The sequence below is a fragment of the Centropristis striata genome, chromosome 22 (genome assembly GCF_030273125.1).
Source record: "Centropristis striata isolate RG_2023a ecotype Rhode Island chromosome 22, C.striata_1.0, whole genome shotgun sequence".
Taxonomy (NCBI): domain Eukaryota; kingdom Metazoa; phylum Chordata; class Actinopteri; order Perciformes; family Serranidae; genus Centropristis; species Centropristis striata.
The window spans coordinates 14,395,559-14,423,171 of NC_081538.1; the positions used below are offsets into that span (position 1 = coordinate 14,395,559).

General features: G+C 39.2%; 1 protein-coding gene across 2 annotated transcripts in view; it reads right to left on the reverse strand.

Moving 5' to 3' along the window:
- scube1 (signal peptide, CUB domain, EGF-like 1) overlaps positions 1 to 27,613 on the reverse strand; it is a 226,835-nt gene that overhangs the window by 91,309 nt on the left and 107,913 nt on the right. For both annotated transcript variants that reach the window (XM_059325535.1, XM_059325534.1), the window contains exons 5-6: positions 16,136 to 16,264; positions 9,084 to 9,200 (exon numbers count right to left, since the gene is read on the reverse strand). In XM_059325535.1, coding sequence (XP_059181518.1) covers positions 9,084 to 9,200; positions 16,136 to 16,264 — 246 coding nt within the window. The remainder of the gene's footprint in view (positions 1 to 9,083; positions 9,201 to 16,135; positions 16,265 to 27,613) is intronic.

Here is a 27,613-nt window from a genome sequence, read left to right on the forward strand (position 1 = left end):
AGGAGGGAGATAAAGTGTGTGTGTGTGTGTGTGTGTGTGTGTGTGTGTGTGTGTGTGTGGGAGGGCTGGATGTGTAAGACAGGTTGAGAAGGGGTGGGAAGAGAGGAGTCCCTGCCACTCGCTCCTAAAGAGTCTATGGGGCTAAGCAGTGGTCGGAGGCCCACGAGAGGGGGTGTTTTAGAGAGCCAGACCTATACAGGACGAGGATGGGGAAGAGTTAAACCACTCTACAGAACTACAGCTAGGAGGAGAATGGTAAAAATCAATGCACTGGAAGGAAACAGAAGGACCAGGGTCACTAAAAACAACAACAACAATAAAAATGTACTTCAGTTCAAAAAGGGATAATGAAAGAAAAAAAATCAGAAAAAAGGGAACCCATACAAATGCTGTGCAGGCTCTCCCATGCAGCTAGACAAGCAGACAAACAGACAGACGGACGGAATGATTAGTGAGAGAGGCAGTAATGGCAGATAATGGGACGATGTGGCACATGTGAGTGGACACATGCAGTAGAAAGAAGGGTGAGCGGTGCAAGTCCCTGCCTCTCTATTAAGGTGTATGGAGCAGGAAAGGGGGCTGATGGATGGGTATGAGGCATGGAGGTTGTCGTTGGAAGGGTTTTGGGTTTTCGACGAGTCGCTTTTTGTTCGGGATTTGTGAGGAGGTGGAGGATGAGGAGGTAGAGAGAGAGAGGTGGAGGAGGAGGAGGTAAGGTTTGCTTTCGTGGGAGCTTTACCTAAGATCAGGCTGCAATTGAGATGTCCGTTTTTAACCACAGAGTCTACCACGTGGCGCCCGGCCCACCCGCCCCCACCCAGAGTCACTCTTTCCTCTTGTGCGCTGAGGATTAATCCTTTAAATCCACCTGATTTGGTTTTAACATGGATGCTCAGACAAGACAGGCAATCAGGTACTATCACCAGAAAGCAGCAGGAGGAGGAGGGAGGAGAAAGGAGGAGCAGAAGGACAGCGCTACATAGAAAGGGTCAAAGGGAGGGTGGGGATGGTTAAAGGTAGGTCCATAGAGCAGTTGGGACATCCAGATCAGAGACACAGAGGTCCTTTCTCTCGTCAAAGTATGAAGAGAGACAGAGAGAAAGAGAAAAGTCTCAAGACATTGGGAAAGGTGGGAGAGGAGGGTTCCCATGTCTCTCCATCTGCTTCCTCTTCGTTCCTTGATGTCCTGTTTCACTTCTTCAAAGTAGCTGGAAAGAAAAAGGGGTTATTGGCAGTCAAATCCTAGCGCTGCTAAAAAACAGCACAGCAATCAGCTGGAGTGGTGAGGGGGAGAGACAGAAAGAGACAGACAGACAGACAGACAGACAGACAGACAGACAGACAGACAGGTGTTTCCAGTGTACAGACACAGCAGGGAGGACAGCACATCAAAACCACTTGTGTCCATCACCAGCTTTGACATCATTCTGAGATGTGTCTTGGTTCACAGTCGGGAATGAAAAAACTTTCTGTGTGTTCTAGCTGTGCAGGTTGTTATAAACTCACCATGTAACAAGGTGATAAATCCTGAAACACTTACACTTTGTTTTCTTTGGTTTAAACCACATGGAAAAGTTTACTTGATTTCTTTTATTTGGTTCATTATGGTTTACGCTGCCCAATTACAAATGAACCAAAACTTGTAAACAAAAGTCACAATGACCCAAGCAGCTCGCTAATTGGTTGGACATTTGGCAACCTGTATCCCTGCCAGGTTAGATATTCTGGCAGCAGGGGAGTCAGAACAAATTCTGATTCCAACTCCGGACTGCTTCAGGGACCTCTGCCGAGAATGAACTGCTAACACCTTTTCTGGTGAATTAATTATTTGAATACTTGAAGAAACAGCCAAATAAGAGATCAGTCCAGACTGTGGTTTGGTCTTGGTTCATTTTGTCATGCTAAACTTTCCGAGTGTGAAGAACTGCTGGCTATGAAATGTCAATTATACCCATAAATCCTGGATTTTTGGGAAGTTTTCTGTAATTTGATTTGGATTGTGTCCCTAACTTTGACAAACCACATGGTAGTACTTTTAGAAAAGACAGAGACATTCCTTTTTTTAGGTGTTTTGGCTCCACCAAAGGCCTTTGCTCTCATCTATCCAAATGAAGAAACTGAAGAGCTGTTACTTCAGACTCTTACAAAATGGATTGTCAGTAACAGAGTTGACTATTGCTATAAGCTGAGCCTAGTGCTTATTAGATGTACAACCCCAATTCTAAGAAAAAGCCTGGATGCTCTCTAAAACATAAATAAAAGAGTGTGATCAGTTGCAATTTTTTTTATTACATATATACAATAAAAAAACTTTATGAAGACAATATGTTTAATGTTTAAAGGGACAAACTTGACTGTTTATTGTAAATATACATTTATTCTGAATTTGATGCCAGCAACATGTTATAAAAATGTTGGGACAGGGGTAGCCACTGTGTTACATCTCCTTTTCCTTCAACAACACTCAGTAAGCATTTAGGAACTATTTTTACTGTTCTTGCTAGTTATCCGACTTTGGTTGCTCAACAGTCCGGGGTCTCTGTCGTTGTTGTATTTTGTGCTTCATAATTGTCACACCGCGGTGAGGTGATGTTTTATTTTGTGTTCTGGTCTTGTTATTTTCTGTTTTATTTTGAAATAGTAACTCTCCTCGTGTTTCAAGTCAATTGCCCTTCCCCGTGTGTCATCTGTCTGATTATCTCCCCTAATTACAGATTGTGTTCACCTGGTGCTCCCTTCCCTCCATGTGTTCCAATAGTCTGTGTTCACCTGGTGCTCCCTTCCCTCCATGTGTTCCAATAGTCTGTGTTTTCCCTTGTCTTGGTCCAGTGTGTTTGACCTCGTCACCATACCAGCCAGTTATCTCATTCTTGCCACAGCCACAGCTTGTCTTGTTTTTCGCCTTTTTGGATCCCTCGCAAGAGTGATTTTTCTTTGTAATTTATTAGTTAAGCACAGTTCTTAGTTTCATAGCCTTTTGAGTCAGCTGTTTTGTTTTTCCTCCTTTTGGAGTGATTTTGTGTTCCTTATTATGTCCCCCCCTTTGGTCCTGATCCAGTTATTCATAGTGTTTTAGTATAATCTTCTATTTTTCCTATCAATTTTTGTTTCTCCCTTTTGGAGCACTTTTTGTTTGTTGGTGTTATTATTATTAGTTAGTTTTTCCCTCTTATCTTAGATTAGGATTTATAGATCTAGTTTTTAGTGTAGATAGGTTCAGTGTTTATCCTCCTTTTGAGCGACTTTTCTTTTAGTTTTTACTGAGTCAGGTGTTTCATAGCCCTTTTCTTTCACTCTGTGAGGACTTACCCTGCTGCATTCTCTAAATAAAGAAACTATTTTTCAATTAAGTTCACCTGCTCTGCATCTGAGTCCTGACTTGAGCCCGGCCTGACAATAATGTTCCACAGGTTTTAAACTTTTCCTCTTTAGCCCAGAGAACACGACATCCCAAAAAAATTTGAAATTAAACTCATCGACCACAGCATACTTTTGCACTTTGTGTCAGTCCATCTCAGATGAGTTTGGGCCCAGAGAAGTTGGCGGCGTTTCTGGATGTTGTTGATATCTGGCTTTGTCTTTGCATGGTAGAGTTACATTTGTAGCTGCAGAGGCGAACTGCATTTACAGACGTTTTCTGAAGTGTTCATGAGCCCATACGGTACTTTCCTTCATACAATCATATTGGTTTTTAATAGAGTGCTGCCTGAGGGGTCAAAGGTCACAGCCATCCAGTGTTGGTTGTTCACTTCCCGGGCGCCTCCCTGGTAGAGCGGGTTGCCCACTGATCGGAGGGTTGGTGGTTCGATCCCTGACAATGGCAGCCTACATCTCGGAGTATCCTTGAGCAAGATACTGAACCCCAAATTGCTCCCGATGAACCCCAAATTGCTCCCGATACTGTGACTAGTAAAACGCTATATAAGTAGGTCCAGGTCCATTTACCATTACCAGGTCCATTTCCCCTCATGCGCTCAGATTTATCTGGATTCTCTGACTCTTATAATGATGTAATGGATTGTAGATCCCGGTTTATTTATAAATGATTTGCAATTGGGTGTTGGGAAATGTTGTTCCTAAACTGTTGGATTATTTGCCAGCCTAATTTTTCACAAAATGTTGAACCTAGCCCTAGCCTTGCTTGTGAACAACTGAGCCTTTTTGGGATGTATGCCCAATCACGATACTTTTACCTGTTACCACAGTATCTGTTTAATGTTGAAATGTACCTGCAACCGGTACCTTGAGTGTTCCACTACTTTTCTGATCTTTTGTGACCCCTTGTCCCAGTTTTTGTGGCATGAAATTTAGAATAAGCATATATTTACAAAAATCCATGAAGTTGATAAGGTAAAACATATTCTCTTTTCAAAGTTTCAAATTGCATATATGTCAAAAGGGTTAGAAAAATCAGTGCATTTGATTTAATTTACGTTTCAAACAGAGTTCCAACTTTTTTTGATTCAGGGTTGTACATTTTTTGATACATTTTGCGCACATCTAAATAATTTAGACCTTCAAATTAAAAATTCCAACACAAAGTGAGATAACAGTCAAAATGTTAAATACATCAACATATCTCCAACATCAACATAAAACTGTATTCAACCCAAGAGCCTTATTTGAATTCTGTATGACCTGACCATGTTGTTTATTTTGTACTGCATTACACAGGAACATTTGTGCAGCAATCAGTCAAAGCCAGAAAAAGAAAACAAAAGTTCTGAAACAATATATCACATAAAAAATGTGTGAGAAGTGTCCAGGAGAGAGGACAAATGAAAACAGACATGACCGCTTTATCCTATTAATCAGAGGGGTCAAATTAAGTTATGAGAGGTCTCATCACCCTTTGATTCACTCCAAAGAAGTAAACTGAGTTTGTCTGAGTGATCAAATCAATAATTTCTGAACAGTAATGATTAATTTGAGGGTACAAATTGCAAATTTGTGCGCTCTGCAGTCAGATTATCCATGCCATAAAGGAATAATATGGATTTTTCTGAAGTTTGATCATATGAGGTACTTATCTATAGTCAGTGTATTACTTACAGTAGATGCTGGTCAGCAAGTCCCCAGTTTGGAGATGCAAGAAGGAGTCCTGACACAGAAGCTAAGCAATGCAGCAGCTAGACCAGCCAATCCTATCATAAGGCTAATATATGTTAGACTAATAGTCCATGTTTAGCTTCTGTGTCAGTTCTCCTTCCTGCTTCTCCAAACCGGAGGCATTCTGACCCCCATCTAGGATACACTGACTATGGATTAGTACCTCATAAGATCGTACATCAAAAAGTCAAAACCATTCCTTTAATACCTGCTCGGGCTCCACAGATTACAAGCCCTTAAGGCCAAAATACTCAAAATATAACCATTGAGACTGGAACAGCAGTAGACTGGCCAAAAAAGCAAAGAAGTGCTGATGAAAATAGCTTTCTGGCTCTACAAACTGAACACCACTTACCTGGGACTCCTTATTCATCCTCTAATGATAGAGGAAAAATAGCAAAATGGAAATGAATATCCTTTATGTGAGATCCAGGATGTGGAGGCATGCTTCTGTTGAAGGTCACATCTACAAATGAGATGTTTGGGCAGAAAGAGCTGCCTGCTGATTGCTGGCTAGGATCACTCAGTCAACTGAGTTTTGATGTTATGAATGTGTTTTTCAGAGTGTAAGATTATCTCTATCTTAGCCACTGGAAATTAAAAGGAATGCTCTGGTGGGCTCATTGGTTGGGAGAAACACAGGATTTTTTTTATTCCTCATGCTGTCAACAGTAAAATGTCTCTTTTTCATTCCATTCAAAATATTTACCACAGAAACACTATGCAAGGTGACCCGAACTGATATTCTGCGTTTAAGAGTGTTGCAACGGATTGGTCCCAGGAGAGCCCAGCTCATAGGGCACAGAGATAACTCACTCCATCCACAGTCTCGTGTCATCCAGCTTGTTGAAGAGAGAGTGGGTGTTGGCAGGAAAGAGGCTGTACAGCAAGTTAATGCTGGGCTGCTCTAAGCCTAGCCCGAAGCTTAGCACTGGTGACTTAACCACCATAGAGACAGAGCACATTTAAAGCACACCCCCACTGCAGGAGAAAACAATTAATCGCTCTCAAAAGACTTCATACTGCATGAAGGGGCCTTCCTGTCAATTCCATCTGCTAGCAAACAACAGAAAAAAGTTCTTATAAGCTAACGAACCAAAAAGTATTTAGAACTGGAAAACTGGGGGTTCCTGACACTCAGTATGGTAATGCTACATGTGTAGCAAAGCATTTTGTCACCAAGTTAAATATTCAAATGTTGTTTGAGCAGTGGCGGTTCTAGACCAATTTTACTGTGGGGGCCAAGGAGGGGCCAGTGTTTAATCAGAGGGGCACATTTAAAAAATGGCAAAGATGATATTTAAGCATTGAAAATCTTTATTTTAGCTTATTTAAAAACCGAATTTAAATTTATTTGGAAGATACAAATACAATGAGAAACAATGAGACAATTATTTTTGTATGACAATGACATTTCTCATTTTTGTGCACAATTACTTTTTTGGACTGCAATTTTAAAAAAGTAATCGTGCACAAAAATGAGAAATGTGAAATGAAAAAAAAAAATATATATATATATACACACACACAAACTTTTATTGCACAATTAAACTATTATACATTGTACACTTTCTGGGTTCCTTTTGTGTGTAATGAGATATTGTTTGAACAGAAAATAGGTAAATAATTGTTCCGTTGTTCATCGTTATAAATTGATCATTTTATTATTAATTTTACACAGGGGCCACAGCAGGCGCCAAGGGCTTCTTCACAGGGGCTGTGGCTCCTGTAGGACCCTGTGTAGAACCGCCACTGTGTTTGAGGTTAAATATATTTCTTTAAATTAAACTTTTAGTAAATGTGTATGATTGAGAAACCTATGCAGTGTTATGTTAGCAAGTGTGTTAGTAAGCTAATGTCAGTTATGTGTTAGAAAGCTAACAGCCAACTTGTCCTCTTTTGAAGACACGGGGCGCAAAACTAATCCTGTGTTATGCTTAAATATAATGTCTTTAGCGGGAGTGTGTGTATTATCCATGGGTCCTATGTTCCCTGGGTCCTATGTTCCCCTCTTTGTATGAGACTGGGCAACACAGGACCCCTTTTCCCCACTTTTCCCAAAAAGGGTCCTATGTTCCTCAGTCTGTTACTTTGTTAATAGTTGTAAATGTCCACCATTAAATATGCCTAACCCTAACCCTAACCCTATTTAAAAAAACAAAAAATGAACCGCAAAGTAACCAGAAAGTAGCTGCTGTGCAAATGTACCGTATTTCCTCAAATAGTAGCCGGGGCTTCTATTAATAAAAAATCAGTTTGGGACCCGGCTAATAATAGGGGCAGGCTATTATTTGAAGGATTTGAAAAGAAAATCAGAGCAGCTCTGACCGGCACTTTTTAGACTGTTTTACACAGCGCATTGTAGCCAGTTACCCGGATGTCAGCCATATTGGAAGTACTCGGATGTATACAAACAATGAACAGCACGCTGAATGTTCATTATATTCAACATTCAATGTATTTAAAATGTCTAAATTACTAAAAAGCCCAGAAGAACGTGCGTAAACGGCTCGACTTTACAGAGAATGACTAGGACAGCTGGAGAAACAACCATATTTTCCTACAGTACTAACTCGTGTGGCCAAACTTCAAAATACAGGTGTTGTGTGGAAATCTGTTACCCCGTCAAATGATGTTTCCTGAATGGTGTTCTCCGTAGCATCACCTCCGCGGTTGGAGTTAGGATTTAAGTTTAAGGTTAGGCCTTGTAGAGATAACTGTTTGGGGATAAGGTAAACTTGGGCTCATGTTAACAACTTAAGGACGACTGGTTGGGGTCAGGGGTCAGGTTGGTGCAGGTTAAGGTAAGGGGGACACATATCGACGGGGGAACAGGCTTTGACATAACACCGGTAAGACACCAGCTTATAAAAGAGGCTGGCTTTTATTTACTAAAAATTGTTTTTACACCCGGTTCCTAAATGAGGCCGGTCATTAATAGGGCCCGGCTTTAAATTGAGGAAATACAGTAAGTTTTGGGCTGCTTGAGCTAAGGTGGGCCATGTGACGGTAGGCCTGCTGGCCATGCTGAGAGTCTACCGTAAAGATCGATAGATTGCGGGGGACATAGGACCCTTTTTCTGAAAAAAGTTCCTATAGGGTTGACCCCCAGCACACTTGTCCTCTTTTGAAGTCACAGGGTGCAAAACTAATCCTGTGTTATGCTTAAATACAATGTCTTTAGCTAGCTACAGGCATTTAGTTAATGTTTTAGCCCATAGTTGCATATTGTGGTGCTGATTGATTTCCCCTCAGTGGTCATGGATCTCAGAGCGTGACACATTGTGCTCAGTCTCTATTACAAGAGTCTCTTAAACGCAGAGCTTCAAGTTGTTGTGTAACGTTTGGTCTTAACTTTTAGTTGTAAGCTAAACCTGCCAAGTGCTTTACAGCTAACAGAGTAGCTGTGTCTACTTCTCTGTCCTCTCTGATGGCACGCTGGATGCTACAGTCACTCACTACCACATAGTACCATCCACTCATGCTCAGATTAGTTGTGGTTTGATTTCAGCTTGAACAACATAGAAATTGATGATTATTAAGTCCATAAAATCATATGTTTTGTTTTGTTTACATACAACCCTGTAGTAGTGGTTCTGCTGAGTATTCTTTATACCACTAGTGCAGATTAAATGCAGGATAAAGCTTTCGTTAATAAGGTACTGATTGAATAATGTTCCATTCTTTCATCTTCTCCAAGCTGAAACCTCTGCTTATTCCTTTCATTATCGAAAGTGTGGGTTGGTTAATTTAGAAATCAGGGCAGATAAATGTGCTAAAGAGCTGTTTCTATCTCTTCTGTGTTCAGAAGAAATGTCCCCAAACCCCACAGAATAATTCCTCATTCTGTTCCTTCCATCAGCTGTGCTACCAGACACAGTTCAGGTCCTTCTGTCCTACAGATGTTACAGTAAAACAGGAGTGAGGGCTTTAGGGTGTATGTAAAACAGGAAGCCATTTTGGTTTTTACTCACCGATGCAGGTCTTGCTGTCTGAGTGTAGGGCGTACTTCTGGTGGCAGCCACACACCGGCCCATTGTCTGTGTCATCACATGTGTGCTGGCACCCTCCATTTCCATAGTTACACGTCACTGAAGACAACACACACAGATTTGAGTCTTAACATTGGCTTGCATATTATGTGTAACACAAGGATAACGACATTTTGAATGGCCACTAATTCTTTATTTAGCTACAATAGCAATATGGGAAGACCCAGAGGGATGTTATACAGTATACATATATAGTTTCAGTTGACAGGTACACTGTAAGAAATAAGTGTTTTATATTGTTTATATATGTTTTATAATATTAGCACTGTTAAATGTTAATCATTTTTCCAAAAAATAGATGCAAAATTACATTGATATATATTACAGTATATTTTTGTTACAAACACGGTACCAGAGTATTTTACAGTGGAGTTATGTATTTTTTTTTTATTTTTATTTTTTTAAATTGTAAAAAATACTGTTTTGGCTGACATATACATTTACAGTGTTTCATTGTTACTGAAACTGAATTAACCCATTTATTATTTTACGGCCTTTTACTGTCATGGTTTAGCAGTTTTTCACCGTAAAATCTACAGACATTTTTTACAGTGTAGGAGTAGGCCACAACAGAGACACGAGAGAGGGAGGAGTGTATGAAGGATTTATAGAAAGAAAGACAGAGAGAAAGGGTGACAGTGATGAATCTAAGCGCTCCTGTCCACTGGAAATGGGGGGTGAGGTTTAGGCACCGAACCAACTGGGTTAGGGTTAGGAAAAGATCATGGTTTGGATTGAAATTATAACTTTGATCAGGTTGGGTGACTGTAATCCTCCGCAAACTCTGACTCGGTTCCTGAGTTAGAAAATCGGTTCTTAAAAAATATTCCTGACTTCACGGAAAATTTAAGGTCAAGGGGGGCCTCACAAAAAATGTTTTTTTGAGGAAGAAAAACATTTTGAAAGAATGTGAACACAAAAGGAGGAAAAATTATGTGGAGGATTGAGAAAGCGAATGCAGTGGTGGAAGAGAGATAAAGACAGGGTGGGAGATGGGAAACGGTAGAAAGAGTTAAGAGTTTTTGAGAACCCACAAACCTTAGAGACGCCAGAATTCAACTGGGCCCTAGAACAGTCAGCTGAGTTGTACTTTTTAACGGGCCACAAACTCTTGAGACAGAGTTTGCCATGATAAACAGAAATGATTCGTCAAATACTAACTATTGGGATGTTTGTGTTTGGCCCAACAATTCACCTCCTCTTTTGCATAATCTTGACAGGTCTTGAGGGGAAAAGGGAAGGCAAGTGCAAATATACTTTTTCAGAAGCTTTTACTAAACTTTTGGATCTATTGTTAATTCTATAATAATATAACTTTATTTATATAGCACCTTTCAAAAACAAGTTACAAGGTGCTGTACAAGAAAAATAAAACATCAAATACAATTTACTGACGACAACAACAAAATAAAACAAGAAGAAATTACATTGGACTTAAAAATGTAAAATTTTAAATCACCAATCACAACAAGGTAATCATACAACAATAATAAATGGAAATTAAGAGAAGGTCAATCGATAAAAGTGAGTTTTTAAAAGAAATTTAATCCTAAGGAGAAAAAAGATGAGAAGAGGGGACAGATGGTACAGATGAATCTACTATTACCACCTCCATGGTTGTATATTCCCAATCTTACTAGTAAATTTGCAGTTTACATGCATATCTGTCCACACTAAAATATAGCCATGACAATAGACAAGGTCTCAAATATGCATGTTTCTGCAAAGGAGTGACACATTCTAAAATGCGGATGCTTCACACACACATCTTAAACTTCACCACAGTTTAAATGTGGGCAACCAAGATTGTTGTCACCAATTGGTATCCGACTGAATATGAAATATGGTCATAATAACATCCTCTCTTCCTGAATTGGGCATGGAATAATGGCCTGGAAATAAAATGTCATTTTTCATATTTTATTAATCTGCAAGCCTGACCAGGGGGTGTGCCAAAGGATAATTAAGGAATGAGTGAATGAATGAATTACTTTTGTCATATTTAACATAAGGATTTGTATTTGAATGGCATGGACATGAGTTTCTAGTGACCTTTGACCACCAAAATTTAATCAGTTCATCCTTGACTCCAAGTGGATTTTTGTGTGAAATTTCCTTCCAGCAGTTCCTGAGATATACTGTCCTACAAAGCCTAACTGCAGTAACTACATTTTTGGTCAAAATTGAGTTATAACAAAAATGAACTCTGAAACTGAATGTCTGACAACGTTTAAAATTTCAATTTTGCTTTATTTCAGAGAAATAATGATGTAAAAAATGCACCAACTTCAGAATCTAACTCAAAACCAAAGTAGACCGCAGTACGTTCACTTACCACGGTCTGCTTTAACTGTGATATGATGTAGCCTTGTATTTCTTCATTAAGTTGAATAGTGAAGACAAGAATAATATAAATTATACGTTTATTTGATTGGGAAATTATTATCTAGATAGTGATTAAGTAAAAAAAAGTGAGATAAAATTATATTATTATCAATTTGAAAATGTTTATTCACTGAAAACAAAATATAAAAGCTGAAAGAAGACTCTGTTTAATGCCTGTTTATCATTACTATTAGAACCTTTTACAGCAAAATCAGAGTACAGTAACTACATTTTTGGGGTCAAAGGTCAAATAAATCATTATGAATTTTGAGCATAAAAATGAAATCATCAATACATGTAGAAATAAGTGCCATATCACTTATATACATATAACCCATTTGGTTGGCCAGTAATAAACGTAAAAAAAAAAAAAAAGCTAACCCTCTGGAGTCCATGAAAGCGCCATCCTGACTGAAAACAACCCATATTTATTGAAAATTTTGAAAAAATATCATGATATACTAAATTGGGCATGATGGTATGTGCTTTGACTATAAACTATGACGTAAAAACGAAGCAGCATGGAGCCTGCTGTCAGCTTCCCCTCTAAAACTTTGTCAACTCTTTTTCAGCAATGGTTAAAATCACCACGACCAAGTGTAACATGATATTACGTTTTTTGCAGAGATTTTTCAGATTTTGCAGTGTGCGTTTCAACATTTTTAATGCAGTCTTCTTTTTATTAACTGTTTTTTTGTGATTTTGGGCTATTTTTTGTGTGTTTTTTGTAATATTTTTGTGTTTTTATCTGTTTTTATCTGTTGTGTGTGTGTTCTGTATGTTTTTTTGTAATTTTTTGATGTGTTTTTGTCTGTTTCTGTGTATCTTTTGTTTAAAAAATGTTTGTATGTTTTTTATTTGTGTTTTTTGTAATTTTGTGTGCGTTTTTTTTTTTTTTTTTACATGTTTTTTGTATTTTTTGTGCTGAAAAAGATGAGTCCAGCATGCCATGGTGATAATTATTTAAGTTGCATATACAGGCAGAATGAAAAAGAGTAAAAAAAAATAAAAAAAAAAATAGCCCCAAACTCCAAAGTGTTAACTATGCATAGTTACTGCAGTTAGACTTTGTAGGGCATTATTGTATTAACAAAAATGGGACGGACATGGGGTCACAATAACCTTTAAACATTAAAATACAATCAGCTAATTTTTGAGTTCAATAGACTTTTGTGCCAGATGTAATAAAATTACCTCCAGGAGTTCCTGATATATCACATTCACAAGAATGGGACAGATGTGAGGTCACAGTGACTTTTTACCACCAAATTCTAACTAGTCAATGCCTGAGTCTATGTAGTTGTATTCCCCAAAGGCATTCCTGAGATATGGCATTGAGGAGAATGGGATAGATGGATGGATAGACATACGGATATACGCACAACCCCAAAATGAATTGCATCTAACAAAGGCTATCGCTGATGCAGAGTAGGGTTGTCAAAAGTATCGAGACTCCAAAAAGTATCGATACTAAAAACGTTGTATCCGGATACGATCCTCATTTTCAAAAGTATCGATACCCTCCCGCCCACTGTGACGTGCACAAGCAGTACTTCATACTTCATACTACAAACATCTTAAGGACCGATACCCTTTACAGCCTTTACAGTGAATTTGACAGGTTAGTGTCTTTCGTTTCGAACTGACCTATTACTGATGGTATTGTGGCCGGTGGCCCGCATTAATGTTGGCCGTGTCATTATTAGCCATTAGCCGCAGCTAGCAATTAAAAGGCTGACGTCATATTAATGATTATAAACAACATAAATAAATAAATCAGGCACGTAGTATATAGCCCATATTACGTTAATTGACACAGTGTCAGTATACATAAGCATAGAGTTGATAAGTTTACATAAATGTTGGTGACTGAAAAGTGTTATTTTCTCTCTTGAAGTCCCAGAATGAAGCAGAGAAAAGTCGACCTGCAACCAAACAGCAACACAGACAGCCGACTCTACCTCTTTTTTATCAAGCTTTCCTAATGTTGTGCACAGCATACAACCTCAAAATATTGTTCTAATTGTTATTGTTTATTGTATTTATTTATTTTTTGCGCTACCTCAGACCTGAAGTTTGTTATCATAGATGCACTCTTTTTGTTTTTATTATACATTTTTAACCTGTGGTTTTGTTAATTTTAACATGTTGCATTTTTCTTGTTAATAAAAATATTTCTGTTAAATTTAGGTTCTTTGTTTTTATCCTGGTGGTATCGAAAATGGTATTGAGTATCGAATATTTTCCTGAGTATCGGTATCGAGTTGAAAATTTTAGTATCGTGACAACCCTACTGCAGAGAGATCAAAAGAGGAGAAATTCTGAGGCAGAGAATGAACGACGGAGAGGATAAGCGAGGTGGAACAAGAGGAGAAAAGGAGAAAGAGGAGAAAAGTAAAAAAGGAAAGATGTGTCTGTGTGTGTATGTAGACATAACTAGCATTTCTTTCATCACTTGTTTACTACCGTGCTGTGCCGCCATACTCAACAGGCCGGCACAGCACTGGGTCCCTCGCAACTAATGAAATATTACCACAGCGGGAGACGCATTAGAGCCTTTCAGAGGCTTTCACAATCTTTACACTCTCACCGTCCGAGAGGAGAACAAGATGTGTTGCCAAACAAAGTGTAACTAAAAGCTTATTTTTCCCCCCTCAAAAAACAGCAGCCCTAAATTCCATGGCTGCAGGCATTTGGTGTGAATAGTGAGAAACAGGGATGAAGCTGCGAGGGGGGAGTCAGAGACATGAATTTTCTCTACTGAATCCTTCAGCACCTTCAGCTTGGCTTGAAACGCTTTACTGATTTTGGTATTAAATGTCCACCCTCATATTTTACCGCTGAAGGCCGACTGGAACTTATCCATCATTGCTATTACAGATGTTTATTACAGGAACAGTTTAGATCCTTCATCACACCAGTACGTAACCTCAATAAAATCGAGGCTATGAAACAAAGTGTTAATACCTTGCTGCTATGTGAATTGTAAAATAAAGTGACAAGTCAATTGACTAAAGATTAACAGATGGTGGAACGTCTTACAAAAAAAGTGCATTCGACTACATAACATCTGTGAGTTTCTCATTTAATGTGAACAAATGTGAACAAAACCTACCTTAGCCCATTTAAGGCAGGAAAGCATTACCACATTTCTACCATTAAAACCGGGAGCGCTGTTGCGTTATTCTACCATTAAAGCCGGGAAAGCAGAATACATGTGGGAGTGTCGCAATGCAACATGGGACTTTTCCAGAACTTTGAAATCATGGCGGAAGATGACTATAGAGGGAGCTCAGAAGTAAGTGAGGGAAGCTATCTTGATGAAAACAGAGCCGATAATTTTATTGCTGATCCGGACTTTGAACCCTCGGAAACCAATCGACTGGGATTTATGGATGAGGAATATGTTTTTAGACGCCATATTTTCACCGATGAACAGACAGATTTGTGGCCATCTGGAGATAATAACAATAATAATACTAATTGATTGTGATGATGATATAAGAAATCATGACTTCTTATGTCTTATATTACTTTATGCGTCGTTGAGTACCCTGAAAAGTGCAATATAGATAAACAGTGGCGGTTCTACACAGGGGCCTCCAGGGGCCACTGCTCCTGTGAAGAAGCCCTCGGCCCCTGCTGTGGCCCCTGTGTCAAATTAATAATAAAAAGATCAATTTATAATGATGAATGACGGAACAATTCTGACCTATTTTTTGTTCAAACAATATCTCATTGTACACAAAAGGAACCCAGAATGTGTACATTGTATAATAGTTTAATTGTGCAATAAAAGCTTGAGTTATCTATATAAAAATATCATTCTCACTGTACTGCACTTTCAAAATAAAAAGTAATTGCGCACAAAAATGAGAAATGTCATTGTCGTACAAAAATAACTGTTATTGTTGGTAATTTCATTGTTTCAATCAATGTATTTGTATCTTGCAAATATACTTAAATTAAATTTTTAAATAAGCTAAAATAAAGGTTTTCAATGCTTAAATATCATCTTTGCCGTGTTTTTAATGTGCCCCTCTGATAAAACACTGGCCCCTCCTTGGCCCCTACAGTAACACTGGTCTAGAACTGCCACTGTAGATAAAATATATTATTCATTATTATTTTTTATTTTTTTTTATTACAGTAGGCTAATGACAACTATGTCTATTTCTTCCAATGGTCATATCATGTTTGCATCTTGCTAATGTGCATGTATTAGTATTATGTATAGGATTTTTATTCAGTCAAATGTAACATTTGCTGAGTTTGTTGATTTAAAAAAAAAAAAACTTTATTGAAGGTTTGGACAAATAAACTCAACTTCTCATGAAAGCCACGGGTATACGCTCTCAAATACTTTTTGAATTTCATTTTTATCTGCTACAGAGGCTGAAAAATCTTCTGTTGAATTTCCAGAAAAACTTCAGGTTTTAAGGGGTTCTTTCAAAATCGCCCAGAGGTTTTACAGTCATTTTTCCAGTCGTTTTAGGCCTAAATGGCTTAACCTAAAAGTATAGACACAAGGTGTGAATCTATGTGTTCGTGTGTCAGTGTGGGGTAGCACTGAGGTTAGGGATACGTACATGTACAGTCTTTCTGGTTTTTGGCCAGCTCAAAGCCAGGACGGCACTCGCATGACACCCCGCCTTTGCCTGGAGCCTCTCTGCAGATGTGGGCACAGCCGTGGTCCTTGTTCATGCAGTTCATCCCATCTGTGCAGGAGACAGAGACACAGGAAGAGAGAGCTGTTGAACTGGTGTCTGATTGTGCAGAATTAAACTCAGCTGAAATGATTTTGAAGATAAATGCTTTCACCACAATGAAATGGCTATTAATTAGGGCTGGGCGATATAGACCAAAAGTCATATCTCAATATATTTAGGCTGAATATCAATATACCATATAAATCTCAATATTTTTATCGCAAAGTGAGAGCAAATGTTCAGTCCAAGTAGTTTTATTGAAACCGTTTATTTAAGTGAACATAAATACTGTATAACAACAGGAGTACCTTTTTTTTTTTTTTTTTTTTTTTTAAATCAAAGCTCCATAAAGTGCACATTAAAATAAAAAACATATCTTAAATAAAAGCTGCAGCTTGCCTGGAGCAAGAATCACAGTGCAAATTTGAACTACAGTCATGGAAAAAAATGATTAGACCACCCTTGTTTTCTACAATTTCTTGTTCATTTCATGCCTGGTACAACTAAGGTTAATTTGTTTTGATAAATATAATGATAACAACAAAAGTAGCTCATGAGAGTTTGATTTAAGAGCTGGTATCTAGACATTTTCCATGGTTTTCTTGATAGTATCCAAAATCATAAACAAGGAAAACATAGATATCAGCTCTTAAATTAAACTCTTGAGAGATATTTTTGTTGTCCAAACAAATGTACCTTTAGTTGTACCAGGCATTAAAATGAACAAGATATGGGTGAAAACAAGGGTGGTCTAATCCCTTTTCCAATGACTGTATATCGATATATGGTCTAATTCCATATCACATTTAAAATTATACCGATATATCTTCTATATTGATATATCGCCTAGCCCTACTACTAATATCATCACACATTAATAAAATTGGGCTGCTGGAGTGTCAGCTTTCCAGTCATATCCAATTTATGCAATCTCAAGACTGTTTAGGGATCCCAGTATGCAAGAATATTCAAGTACAATAGGTGTAAATAACACTTAACGTAAATTAGCTCGATATAACTGGAAATGAAAACTCAAATCAATGCGGCATGGTTTAACTATGTGCAAATGTGCAAAAGAAAAGTTCACCAATTTAACAGTAGTCATATGTAAATGTTGTCTTTCTGCTGATCTTTTTGAAACATGAAACTATAATAAAATACAATTAAAAGTATAAAAGTGACAAAGCTAGGACCGCAGGAGCATGACAAATTGAAATATGAGGTGCACAGCAAAATGCAAGTTGTAGACTCTTTATGCTACACAAGAAAAAAAGAAAAAAAACACAACAGAACCATTTTTCATGACGGAGTTCAGAAGATGAGGTTTCTCAACCTCTCTGAGGTTGTCTGAAATCCCACTTTCTCACACACTAAAATCCAGACACATTTCCTTTTTTTCATTAGCACCAATTAAGCCCTGCACCTTAATTTACGACTGAGCTCAGCCCATGTTTTCAGCTGTCACAGCACTGACACGGCTGGCCATCCCTCCTCCAACTCGTCTGATCCCTCCATCTCTTCATTCCTTCAGCCGAGCCTGTTTGATGTGGCCTCCTATCCGGGTGATTTGTAGAGCACACTGTGGCAATAATATCTGAAATAGGCCAGTGTTTAAATCTTCATCAGCTGGGAGAGGAAGCAAGGAGGCGGAGGACAGAGGCTAAAGCTCTCCAGAGAGGCGAGTAGAGAAGGAGAAACCAGCCAAAGATATCACTGAGCTCTGGGAAGGACTGGAAAACTTAGTTTGGGAGTGTGAGGATTTCATGTCCCGTCATGGCACAATCAAATGTCTTCATTTGCAAAAATGGTTTCTTTCACAAAGTTTGTGCATTGTATATTTTTTCATTACACTTCAAGCTCATCAAAGTTTAAGATATGATTTTTCCTTTTAAAATGTAAAACCTCTTTATTCAACAGCCTCCTTCACACTGGTACTGAAGGATTTTGGTAGCTGTTCCATGATGTGATCTGACAATTTTGCACTTTGCTCCTCGTGCCAATTGATCAAATCGTGTGAACGGCCTCCATCAACATACTTCTTTGTGACTTTTCACACTGTAAAAAAAGAAAAGTTGGGTGAACTCAAAATATTTAGTTTAATTGTCCAACTTAAAATTTTACCGAAGTTTGTTGCCTTGAAATTTTGTTTTTGAGTTTGCTCAACTCTGAATTCAGATTTTTGTCAACTCAACTGTAAGTTGTACTAACTTATAGTTTTCATTGTAATAACTTTTAATCCTTACTTCTGCTAACTTCTGGAATGTGCTGAATTGGCACGATTGTACCGGCGCTATGAAATGTCAGCTAATGTTTCGACCACAATTTTGCGTTAGCATTGATACCCTAGCGGCTACTCTTGTAGCTGTAACAAGCAGTGAGGCTAGCATCAGTCAGCCGCTAGCTTTTGCTAATGACCAAAAACATGTTTGTGTTTAAATGTTGAAAATGTGTAGGTTGCCTTCTCCAACAAACGACGTACGACACTACACAACACAACTCAGAATAAAATTCCTCTATCATTTTAATCAATTTAATTAAGGGTTGATTACCTGTGTGGACTCTAGCTGGAGGCAGCACAGCCACAATGAGACTTCAAGTGCAGTGCTAACTCGAAAAGTTGGCTTTCCCGCATTTCACAACAAAGAAATAAGAGTTAGCAGAACTATTGTCACTTGTTGTGAACCCCAAAGTAAAGATATCAGTACCAACAACTCACCAACTTGTTTTTGAGCAGACAACTGGCTTGCTTTGTTGTGCTACCTTACATTAATACCCTAAATGTCAATAATTTATTTTTCCAAGTTTTACCAACTTAAATCACTGTTTAGGCCAAAAAATACAAGTCGGCTTTTTTGCAGTGAGAGGAATACATATTTTTTTCTGAAATGGGAGTATCAGGCAAGAAACATGGACAGAGGGGATCTGTCTCCTCAAGGACAAACATATTGGATGTCCTGCACCACAACAAAATAACCTCCCTTAAAAGGACGATCTTCAAATTACCAATATATCATCATTTCTGTTTTCGGTCATCTGTTCTCTCTGTTCAAAGTTTCTTGAGGTTCACTAGCGTGAGAAGCAGGCTGCCATCTATTAAAGATGTCAGATGAAACCCTTGTCAAGACTCAGAGCTAAATTTCATTAACACATGCAAGTTCTCAACAACATTCTTCATCCGGTCAGGACGTTATCACACTATTGAATTTGCGTTTATTAGTAGCTATTAGCAAGTAGAGGTCTACTCTACATTCTAGTAGGCTGTAATCAGCCAATTAAATGGCCACATTTACCCTCTTGCAGGTACAATAGGTTGTTTCAGCTCATTCAATGGGCCACTCACTGTTTTTGTTATATTTCACTTTATTTTAGGTTAAGGCACCAAACAGGCTACAAAATTTCTTCTCTAATGTTAGGATTAAACAGTTCCTGGTTGGATGTTATAAAAGATTGTTAAAAACTAACTAATAAAGCACTGCTGTTCTGCGCTTCCCTTAGAGCAGTCACCCACCCAAATCCCCATAGAGACTGTGTCTGTCCCCCGTCCTCCCAAAGCTAAGTTATTTAAACCAGGTTCTAACAGAAGAGGAGTTACCCAAAATAACCTGATAAAAATTGAAACTTCAACTGCAAATAAACAAAAACCCAAAATAATTAAATGTGGACTCTTAAACATCAGACCCTTATCATCTAAAGCTTTATTAGTAAATGAGTTAATATCAGATTGCAATATTGACTTACTTTTATCTAACTGAAACCTGGCTGCGTGATGAAGAATATGTTAGCCTTAATGAATCTACTCCTCCTAGTCATATTAATACTCATATCCCTCGTGGCACAGGCCGAGGAGGAGGAGTTGCAGCGATATATGAGTCAAACCTCCTAATTACCCCAAAACTTAAATTAAACTATAACTCATTTGAAAGCCTTGTTCTCAGTCTTTCACACCCAACCTGGAAAAACCAACAGCCAATCCTATTTGTCATAGTTTACCGGCCTCCCGGTCCATATTCAGAATTTTTATCACAATTGTCTGAGTTTTTATCAAGTCTAGTACTAATTACAGATAAGGTAATTATTGTAGGTGATTTTAATATTCATGTTGACGTTGATAATGATAGCCTTAGTACTGCTTTTATCTCCTTACTAGATTCGATTGGCTTTAATCAGAAAGTTCATGAAGCCACTCACTCTTTTAACCACACCCTCAACCTTGTGCTGACGTATGGGACTGAAAAATGGACATTTAATAGTTTTCCCATAGAATCCTGTGTTATCAGACCATTATTTGATAACTTTTGAAGTCCTGTTACTGGACTACTCGCTAATAAGCAAGAGTTTCTACACTAGATGTCTATCTGATAGTGCTGTAGCTAAGTTCAAGGAAGTGATTCCACCTGTCTTTAACTCTTTGTCGTGCTCCAACATAATAGAGGACTATGTTAACTTCAGTCCCTCCCTAATAGATAACTTTGTCGACAGTACTGCAGATTCACTGCGAACGACGCTAGACTTTATTGCCCCACTATAAAAGAAAACAACAAAACAGAAAAACTTAACTCCATGGTACAATTCTCAAACCCGTGAACTGAATGGATGAATTTCTTTTAACCTGGCAGGACAGTCTTAAAACATATAAGAAAATCCTCCGTAAAGCCAGATCAGCCTATTATTCATCATTAATTGAGAAAAATAAGAACAACCCAAGATTTCTTTTCAGCACTGTAGCCAGGCTGACAGAGTCACAGCTCTATTGAAGCATGTATTCCTATTGCCCTCACTAGTAATGATTTTATGAGCTTTTTCAATGAGAAAATTATAACTATTAGAAATAAAATTCACTACCTCCTGCCATTAACTGGTACTGAGGCATCTTTAAACCCTGGAGCCTTAGAAACGGGTACAAACCCTGATAAATGTTTAGATCGCTTCGCTCCCATCACTTTCCATTAACTAACCTCAATGATTTCTTCATCTAAACTGTCAACCTGTCTCCTAGACCCCATACCAACAAGGCTGCTTAAAGAGGTTCTACCTTTAACGGGCACTTCTTTCTTAGATGCAATCAACCTGTCATTATTAACAGGCTATGTGCCACAATCATGTAAAGTAACTGTAATTAAACCTCTTCCCAAAAAGGTTAATGGCTAAAAAGGATCTAACCTGGCGTTTTAGCTAACTATAGACCAATATCTAACCTCCCCTTCCTCTCTAAGATCCTGGAGAAAGCAGTCGCAAATCAGCTTTGTGATTTTCTACAACACAATAGTTTATATAAAGACTTCCAGTCAGGATTTAGAACTCATCATAGCACAGAAACAGCATTGGTAAAAATGACAAATGACCTTTTAATTTCTTCGGACAAAGGACTTGTCTCTGTCCTTGTCTTACTAGATGTGAGTGCTGCATTTGATACAATTGACCATCATATCCTATTACAGAGACTGGAACATGTAATTGGCATTAGAGGAACGGCACTGGGCTGGTTTAAATCGTACTTATTAGACCGTTTCCAGTTTGTTCATGTGAACAATGAATCCTCTGTGCGCACTGATGTTAACCACGGTGATCCACAGGGTTCTGTGCTTGGACCAATTTTATTCACCCTTTATATGCTCCCTCTCGGTAATGTAATTAGAAAACATTCAATTAACTTTCATTGTTATGCTGATGACACTCAGTTATATATATCAATGAAGCCAGGTGAAACTGATCAGCTAGCCAAACTTAATGCATGCCTTAAAGACATAAAAACCTGGATGGTCCACAACTTCCTAATGTTAAACTCAGAAAAAACGGAAGTGATTGTGCTGGGACCCGAACACCTCCGAAACTCATTATCTAAAGACTTAACTAGCATCGATGGCATTACCCTGGCCTCCAATACCACCATAATGAATCTTGGAGTTATCTTTGATCAGGATCTGTCATTTAACTCCCATATAAAACAAACTTCAAGGACTGCCTTTTTTCACCTACGTAATATTACAAAAATTACCCCTGGATTCCACTGGATGCGTAACGGCTGCAGATCCATCGTCTGAGCCGTTACGCACCCATTATAATCAATGTGTGAGATTCCACCGACTGCAGATCCGCTGCGTAATGAGTCCGACGACGCATGGCCATCCGACAGCCCTCGCAACACTTGCGCAGAGCTTCTATTTTTGTCGAACGACGGAGCACGGCGCATCAATTCAGCACAGAGCAGATCGTTCGGGACAGGAAGTCGTGCACAGACACAAAATAAAACATCCGGTATATTTTCAAAATAAAATACCTCACGTTCACGGCAGCTCGTATTTCACAATGTGAAGACGTCATGATGGGCGGGAACAGACCTGAAGTCAACAGGTTAGAGGTTTTCACTCGTCTTTTCACACCGCTCACTCCGGTGCTTGTTGTAAACAAACAGAGGTCGCTAAGTGAACACCTCCTGCAGCAGCAGCACATACACACTGTACTGATACAGAGCTAACTGTAGCTAACTGCCGCTAACGAGGTCGGCCGGCTCGTTAACAAGCCGGCCGACCTCGTTAGTGCTCATTAGGACGGAGTCGCTGGATTTGTCTCCAGTCATTAATGGGGAGATGTTGATTCTCTTCCAGTTATATCAATTGATTACGCATGAATTTGCGAGATCTCGTGCGTCCTCGGGACTCCGCTGTACACAACAGCTCCTACACCGACGGATCCGGTGTGTGTTGAAGCACTGCGGAGATACGCAGCCGTTGCGGACGGACCCCTTTCGGAGTCGTTACGCATCCAGTGGAATCCCGGGGTTAGACACATCCTGTCTCAAAAGGATGCAGACAAATTAGTTCATGCTTTTTTTACTTCAAGGTTAGATTACTGTAATTCCTTGCTGTCAAGCTGCTCCAATAAATCCCTTAAAACTCTTCAGTTAGTCCAAAATGCTGCAGCTCGTGTACTAACAAGAACCAAGAAAAGAGATCATATTTCTCCTGTTCTAGCTTCGCTGCACTGGCTCCCTGTAAAATCCAGAATTGAGTTTAAAATCCTTCTTCTCACTTACAAAGCTCTAAATGGTCAGGCACCATCATATCTTAAAGACCTCATAGTGCCATATTACCCTTCTAGAGCACTACGTTCCCAAAATTCTATGTTACTTGTGGTTCCTAAAGTCCTTAAAACTAGATTGGGAGCCAGAGCCTTCAGTTATCAAGCTCCTCTCTTGTGGAATCATCTCCCAGTCTCAGTACGGGAGGCAGACACCCTCTCTTTATTCAAGAGTAAACTTTAAACTTTCCTCTTTGACAAAGCCTATAGTTAGGGCTGGCTGAGGCCTGCCTTGGACCAGCCCCTAGTTATGCCACTATAGGCCCAATGTGTCGGGGGACACGATACACCGGGGCCCTCTTTCTCTCTCTCTGATGTCCCAATAATACATGACACAAGCTTTTATTTTCCCACTCGCACTTTTCTCTGCTCTCTCTTTCACAGGGTGTCGAGCTGTGGTCCTGCTCGGCATCACTCCTGCTGGTCTCTCTGCCGTGGATCTGGTTCAGCCTCAGATGGGAATGCTCCTCTCCTGGTCCACTCACCATCACTACTGGCCAATGGTGGCGCTTCATCGCCTGCTGCTGTGCCCTCCCAGAACTCCTGCTCCTCTCTGTCTCTCTCTCCCTCTCAACCGTCTCTCTCTATCCTCCCCCCCCCCCCCCCCCCCTGAACCTCTATCTACTCTATTCTACTCTGTTGATCTGCCCTGTACAACGACATCTATTGCACGTCTGTCCGTCCTGGGAGATGGATCCCTCCTCTGTCGCTCTCCCTGAGGTTTCTTCTTCTTTTTCCCCTACTAAAAGGGTTTTTTAAGGAGTTTTTCCCTGGCCGATGTGAGGGTCTAAGGACAGAGGATGTTGTACCATGTACAGTCTGTGAAGCCCTTTGATGCAAATCTGTGATTTGTGATTTTGGGCTATATAAATAAAATTGATTTGATTTGATAAAAAAAAAAGATACTGCAAAAGTGGAAATGGTAGATATAGCATGATAACTGCCCTCTTGGGTGCCCTTCCATTTAATGGAATTTGATAAAGTTCCCTCTATGATGCCGTTAAATGGAGAAAACATCATGAAGTGCCATCTTCGGTGCATGTCAATACAAAGAAAACATGATGAATTGTCCTCCACGATATCTTTAAATGGAATAAATTTCATGAAATGCCCTCTAGGTTGCCCTTCTAGGAGACGTAAATGAAGAAAATGTGACTATGTACCCCCTATGGTGTCCTTAAATAGAGAAAACATTATGAAGTGGCCTCTATAATGCAGTTAATTGGAGAAAACATGATGAATTGGCCTCTGGGAGGCTTTTTTTGATTGATTCTAGATATGTATATTATGCCTGCAAACAAATCCAAGCACCACATGGAATATTTCAGCTGTAGTAAGAGGCAAGAATTTCAAAAGAATGAAATGTGAATCCCCACATTTATACCCAAATGTAAAAATAGAAAAGTAATCAGTAATCACATGTGTGATTAATGTGTTGGCTGTTATTTTTGCATCTATACTCCTGGGGATTTGCATTAATGTGGTAGGACCAAACTTCATTTGGTTCAAAGACACACCCCTTCCCTGGTCACCATGGTGAATAATGTCCCTTCATGGGGCCCAAGAGCGCTCAAAGTACCTCATTAGGGTGCCATTCCTTCAAGAGAGTCCCCTTTACAAACAAAAAGTCCTTTCTTAAACACTGCCATTCTGGCTGTCCTCTCCCAACAGGACCATTCCATCAAAGTCCCCAAATCAAAGGATCCAAAGGAAATTGTGCATTTACATGATTAACAAAAGATCAAACAAAATCTGTCTCCCTGTTTAACATTATATAATTCAGACAATATATTTCAGTTAAAATCAAATGTAGGCAGGTATTGATGCACGGCCAAATTTGGACCCTGTACAACCCACAAGACAAGCAGGGCAATGAAGCCAGGGGGTAAGAAAAATCTTTAAATAGTTTGCCAAAGCATGCATTAACCCTGTTTGAAAGTTAAACTCATAGGAAAGCAGAGTATCTACAATCAATTTAAACCTGGGAGAAGTCAAATAAACTGAGGCTCAGGGTGAAGGTGGACACAGGCCTGGGACTCAGCACAATCGAGCCTAAAACAACAAACACCAACTGTGGCCTCTCAACGTGTCCGATGTGACAAGGCAGGGAGGGGAAGCCAGCAGCTCACTGACACGTTTACTTGTCAGACCTGAATAACCCACATGGGTCCCTGGATACATATTCAGCCAGATCGGATGTCGAGCTCTGTTACGCTCAATGTTAGCGCTGACCTGCTGATACACAGACAAAGACAGGCGCAGACCACATAAAAACTGTACATATCAAACAAATGAAAAAATGTGACTGACAAGTGACACATCATTCCAGCAAGACTGCCTTACGATCCAGACATATTCTCTTGGACTTTTAAAAAGACAAATCTAAATGAATATGTAATTAAAGCCATTTTCACACACTGCTAATTCAATCAATGCCCATTTTATAAAAGCTATTATTTATTTACTTTCAAACACTTATTGCAGAGCATATAACATTTCAACCAAAATAAAATTCTATAACAGTGCTTTTGTCCACTTTAAATCACTGTTAGGCACAGACAATACTACACATTTCAGCCAATGTGTTCCACCTCTTTTGCTCTCCACATGGACTGTTTACCTGCATGCAACCAAATCCCACTCACACATGATTGGTTAATTTTACTCGGACTACAAATGGAAATCAGATTCAGAAAAAGGTTGACCTAAGAGACCTTTGTTCGTGTCCCCTGTGAAACCAAGACTCATTGTTGTTATTTGGAGTCAACATGCGTAACTGTGTCCAGCCATTAAATGTGGAAGTACTTGTTTTGAAGTCCTGTTTTTTTTACCCCAACCTTAGTCAAGAGGTTTTATTGCCTAAAGTTAACCGTTCCCAGTGACCACGGAAGATTATTTTGAAAAGCCACTAAGCATGTAACTAGCAGAAACTGACACATGGTGCTTGACACATGCAAAACTAACAGAAAATGGTGCTACTGACATGTGTCGCCCCCCTTCTGATAGAAGGGGCACCATACAGCAAAGTTGGCTGCTGCTGATTATTTTTGCTTTGCAAGCTTTTTAAAACTGAGACATAAAAAGTAATGCATACAATAAAAACACTAAGAACAGTTGATTATGTGTGTTTCATTGATTTCAGAAGGAAAACCACTTTTTAAAAGCTCAAGTTTCAAACTAGAAGCAAGTGATACTAATAGTGTGTGATACTTGGTGTGGTTAGTTAGACAGGGATGTCCCTTGGGATACCAAAAAACACTGATAACATGTCAAATAAATCAGTGGCTGGCTAGAATTAATGGGGAAACAAAACCAAAATATGGTATGATAAAACTTCTGATGGCGGTTCTTCACTGAGCAACACAAAGGTAAAAGGAAAGCTGACATTTGTTCTTTCCACCTCGGTGTTGTTTAGATTGAGGGGTCAGCAGGTTTACAACTACTGAAGCTCCTTACTGGGAGCCCCAGCAGGTCCAGATAAAACACTGAGACATGTCTTCATGGCCCAGTAAGAGCCCCTAGGACACAGTCTGTCTCTCACACAGTCTCTCCTCTGTCTCTTTTATTACCCTCTATCTGTCTTTCTCTTTCACTTTCCTGCGTTTCTTTATCCACCTCTATCCACACATCTCTCTCTCACTCTCTCAGGAGCTCTGACTCCAGATGAGGTCCAAGCATATCACAGCCGTGTTATTACAACCCGACTCTTGTAGCGTTACACCCCAAAGCCCCGAAAGTCTGGCTGGCAGAGTAGAATGGGAGAAGGGGAGGGGGATGAATTGAAAGAAAGAGATGGATAGAGAGAGAAAAACTGCAGAAAGAGGAGAGGAATGTGACAGACAAAGGTAGATGGAGAGAGAGAGAGATGGAGACAGAGTAGGATAATTTAGAGCCTCACGGTCGCTCTCCTCCCTGTTTCCTCTGAAGCTGATGAGGAATGAGGTGATGCTGAACGCCAGTCTCACGGCGTGATCTCCTCACAGGGGACAAAGAGACATTTCACAGTTTCAATTAACTGTGAACAAAATACGTTAACTTCTGAAGATGTCGTAATGTTTACATTTGCAGCAACTACACAAATACTAACTCTATAAATAAAGCCCCATGAGCCTGCAAATCATTGTGTTGTCTTTATCCCCCGAATCTGCCAGAACAAAATGTCTTGCAAAAACTCAGAGGACTGGATCAAAACAGGAAAGCAGTTTTAAAGTTTTGGGAAGTTGCTACCTTCCTTTGTTTAATTGTTTGTATTAGAATCCCTGTTAGCATTACCAGCACTTA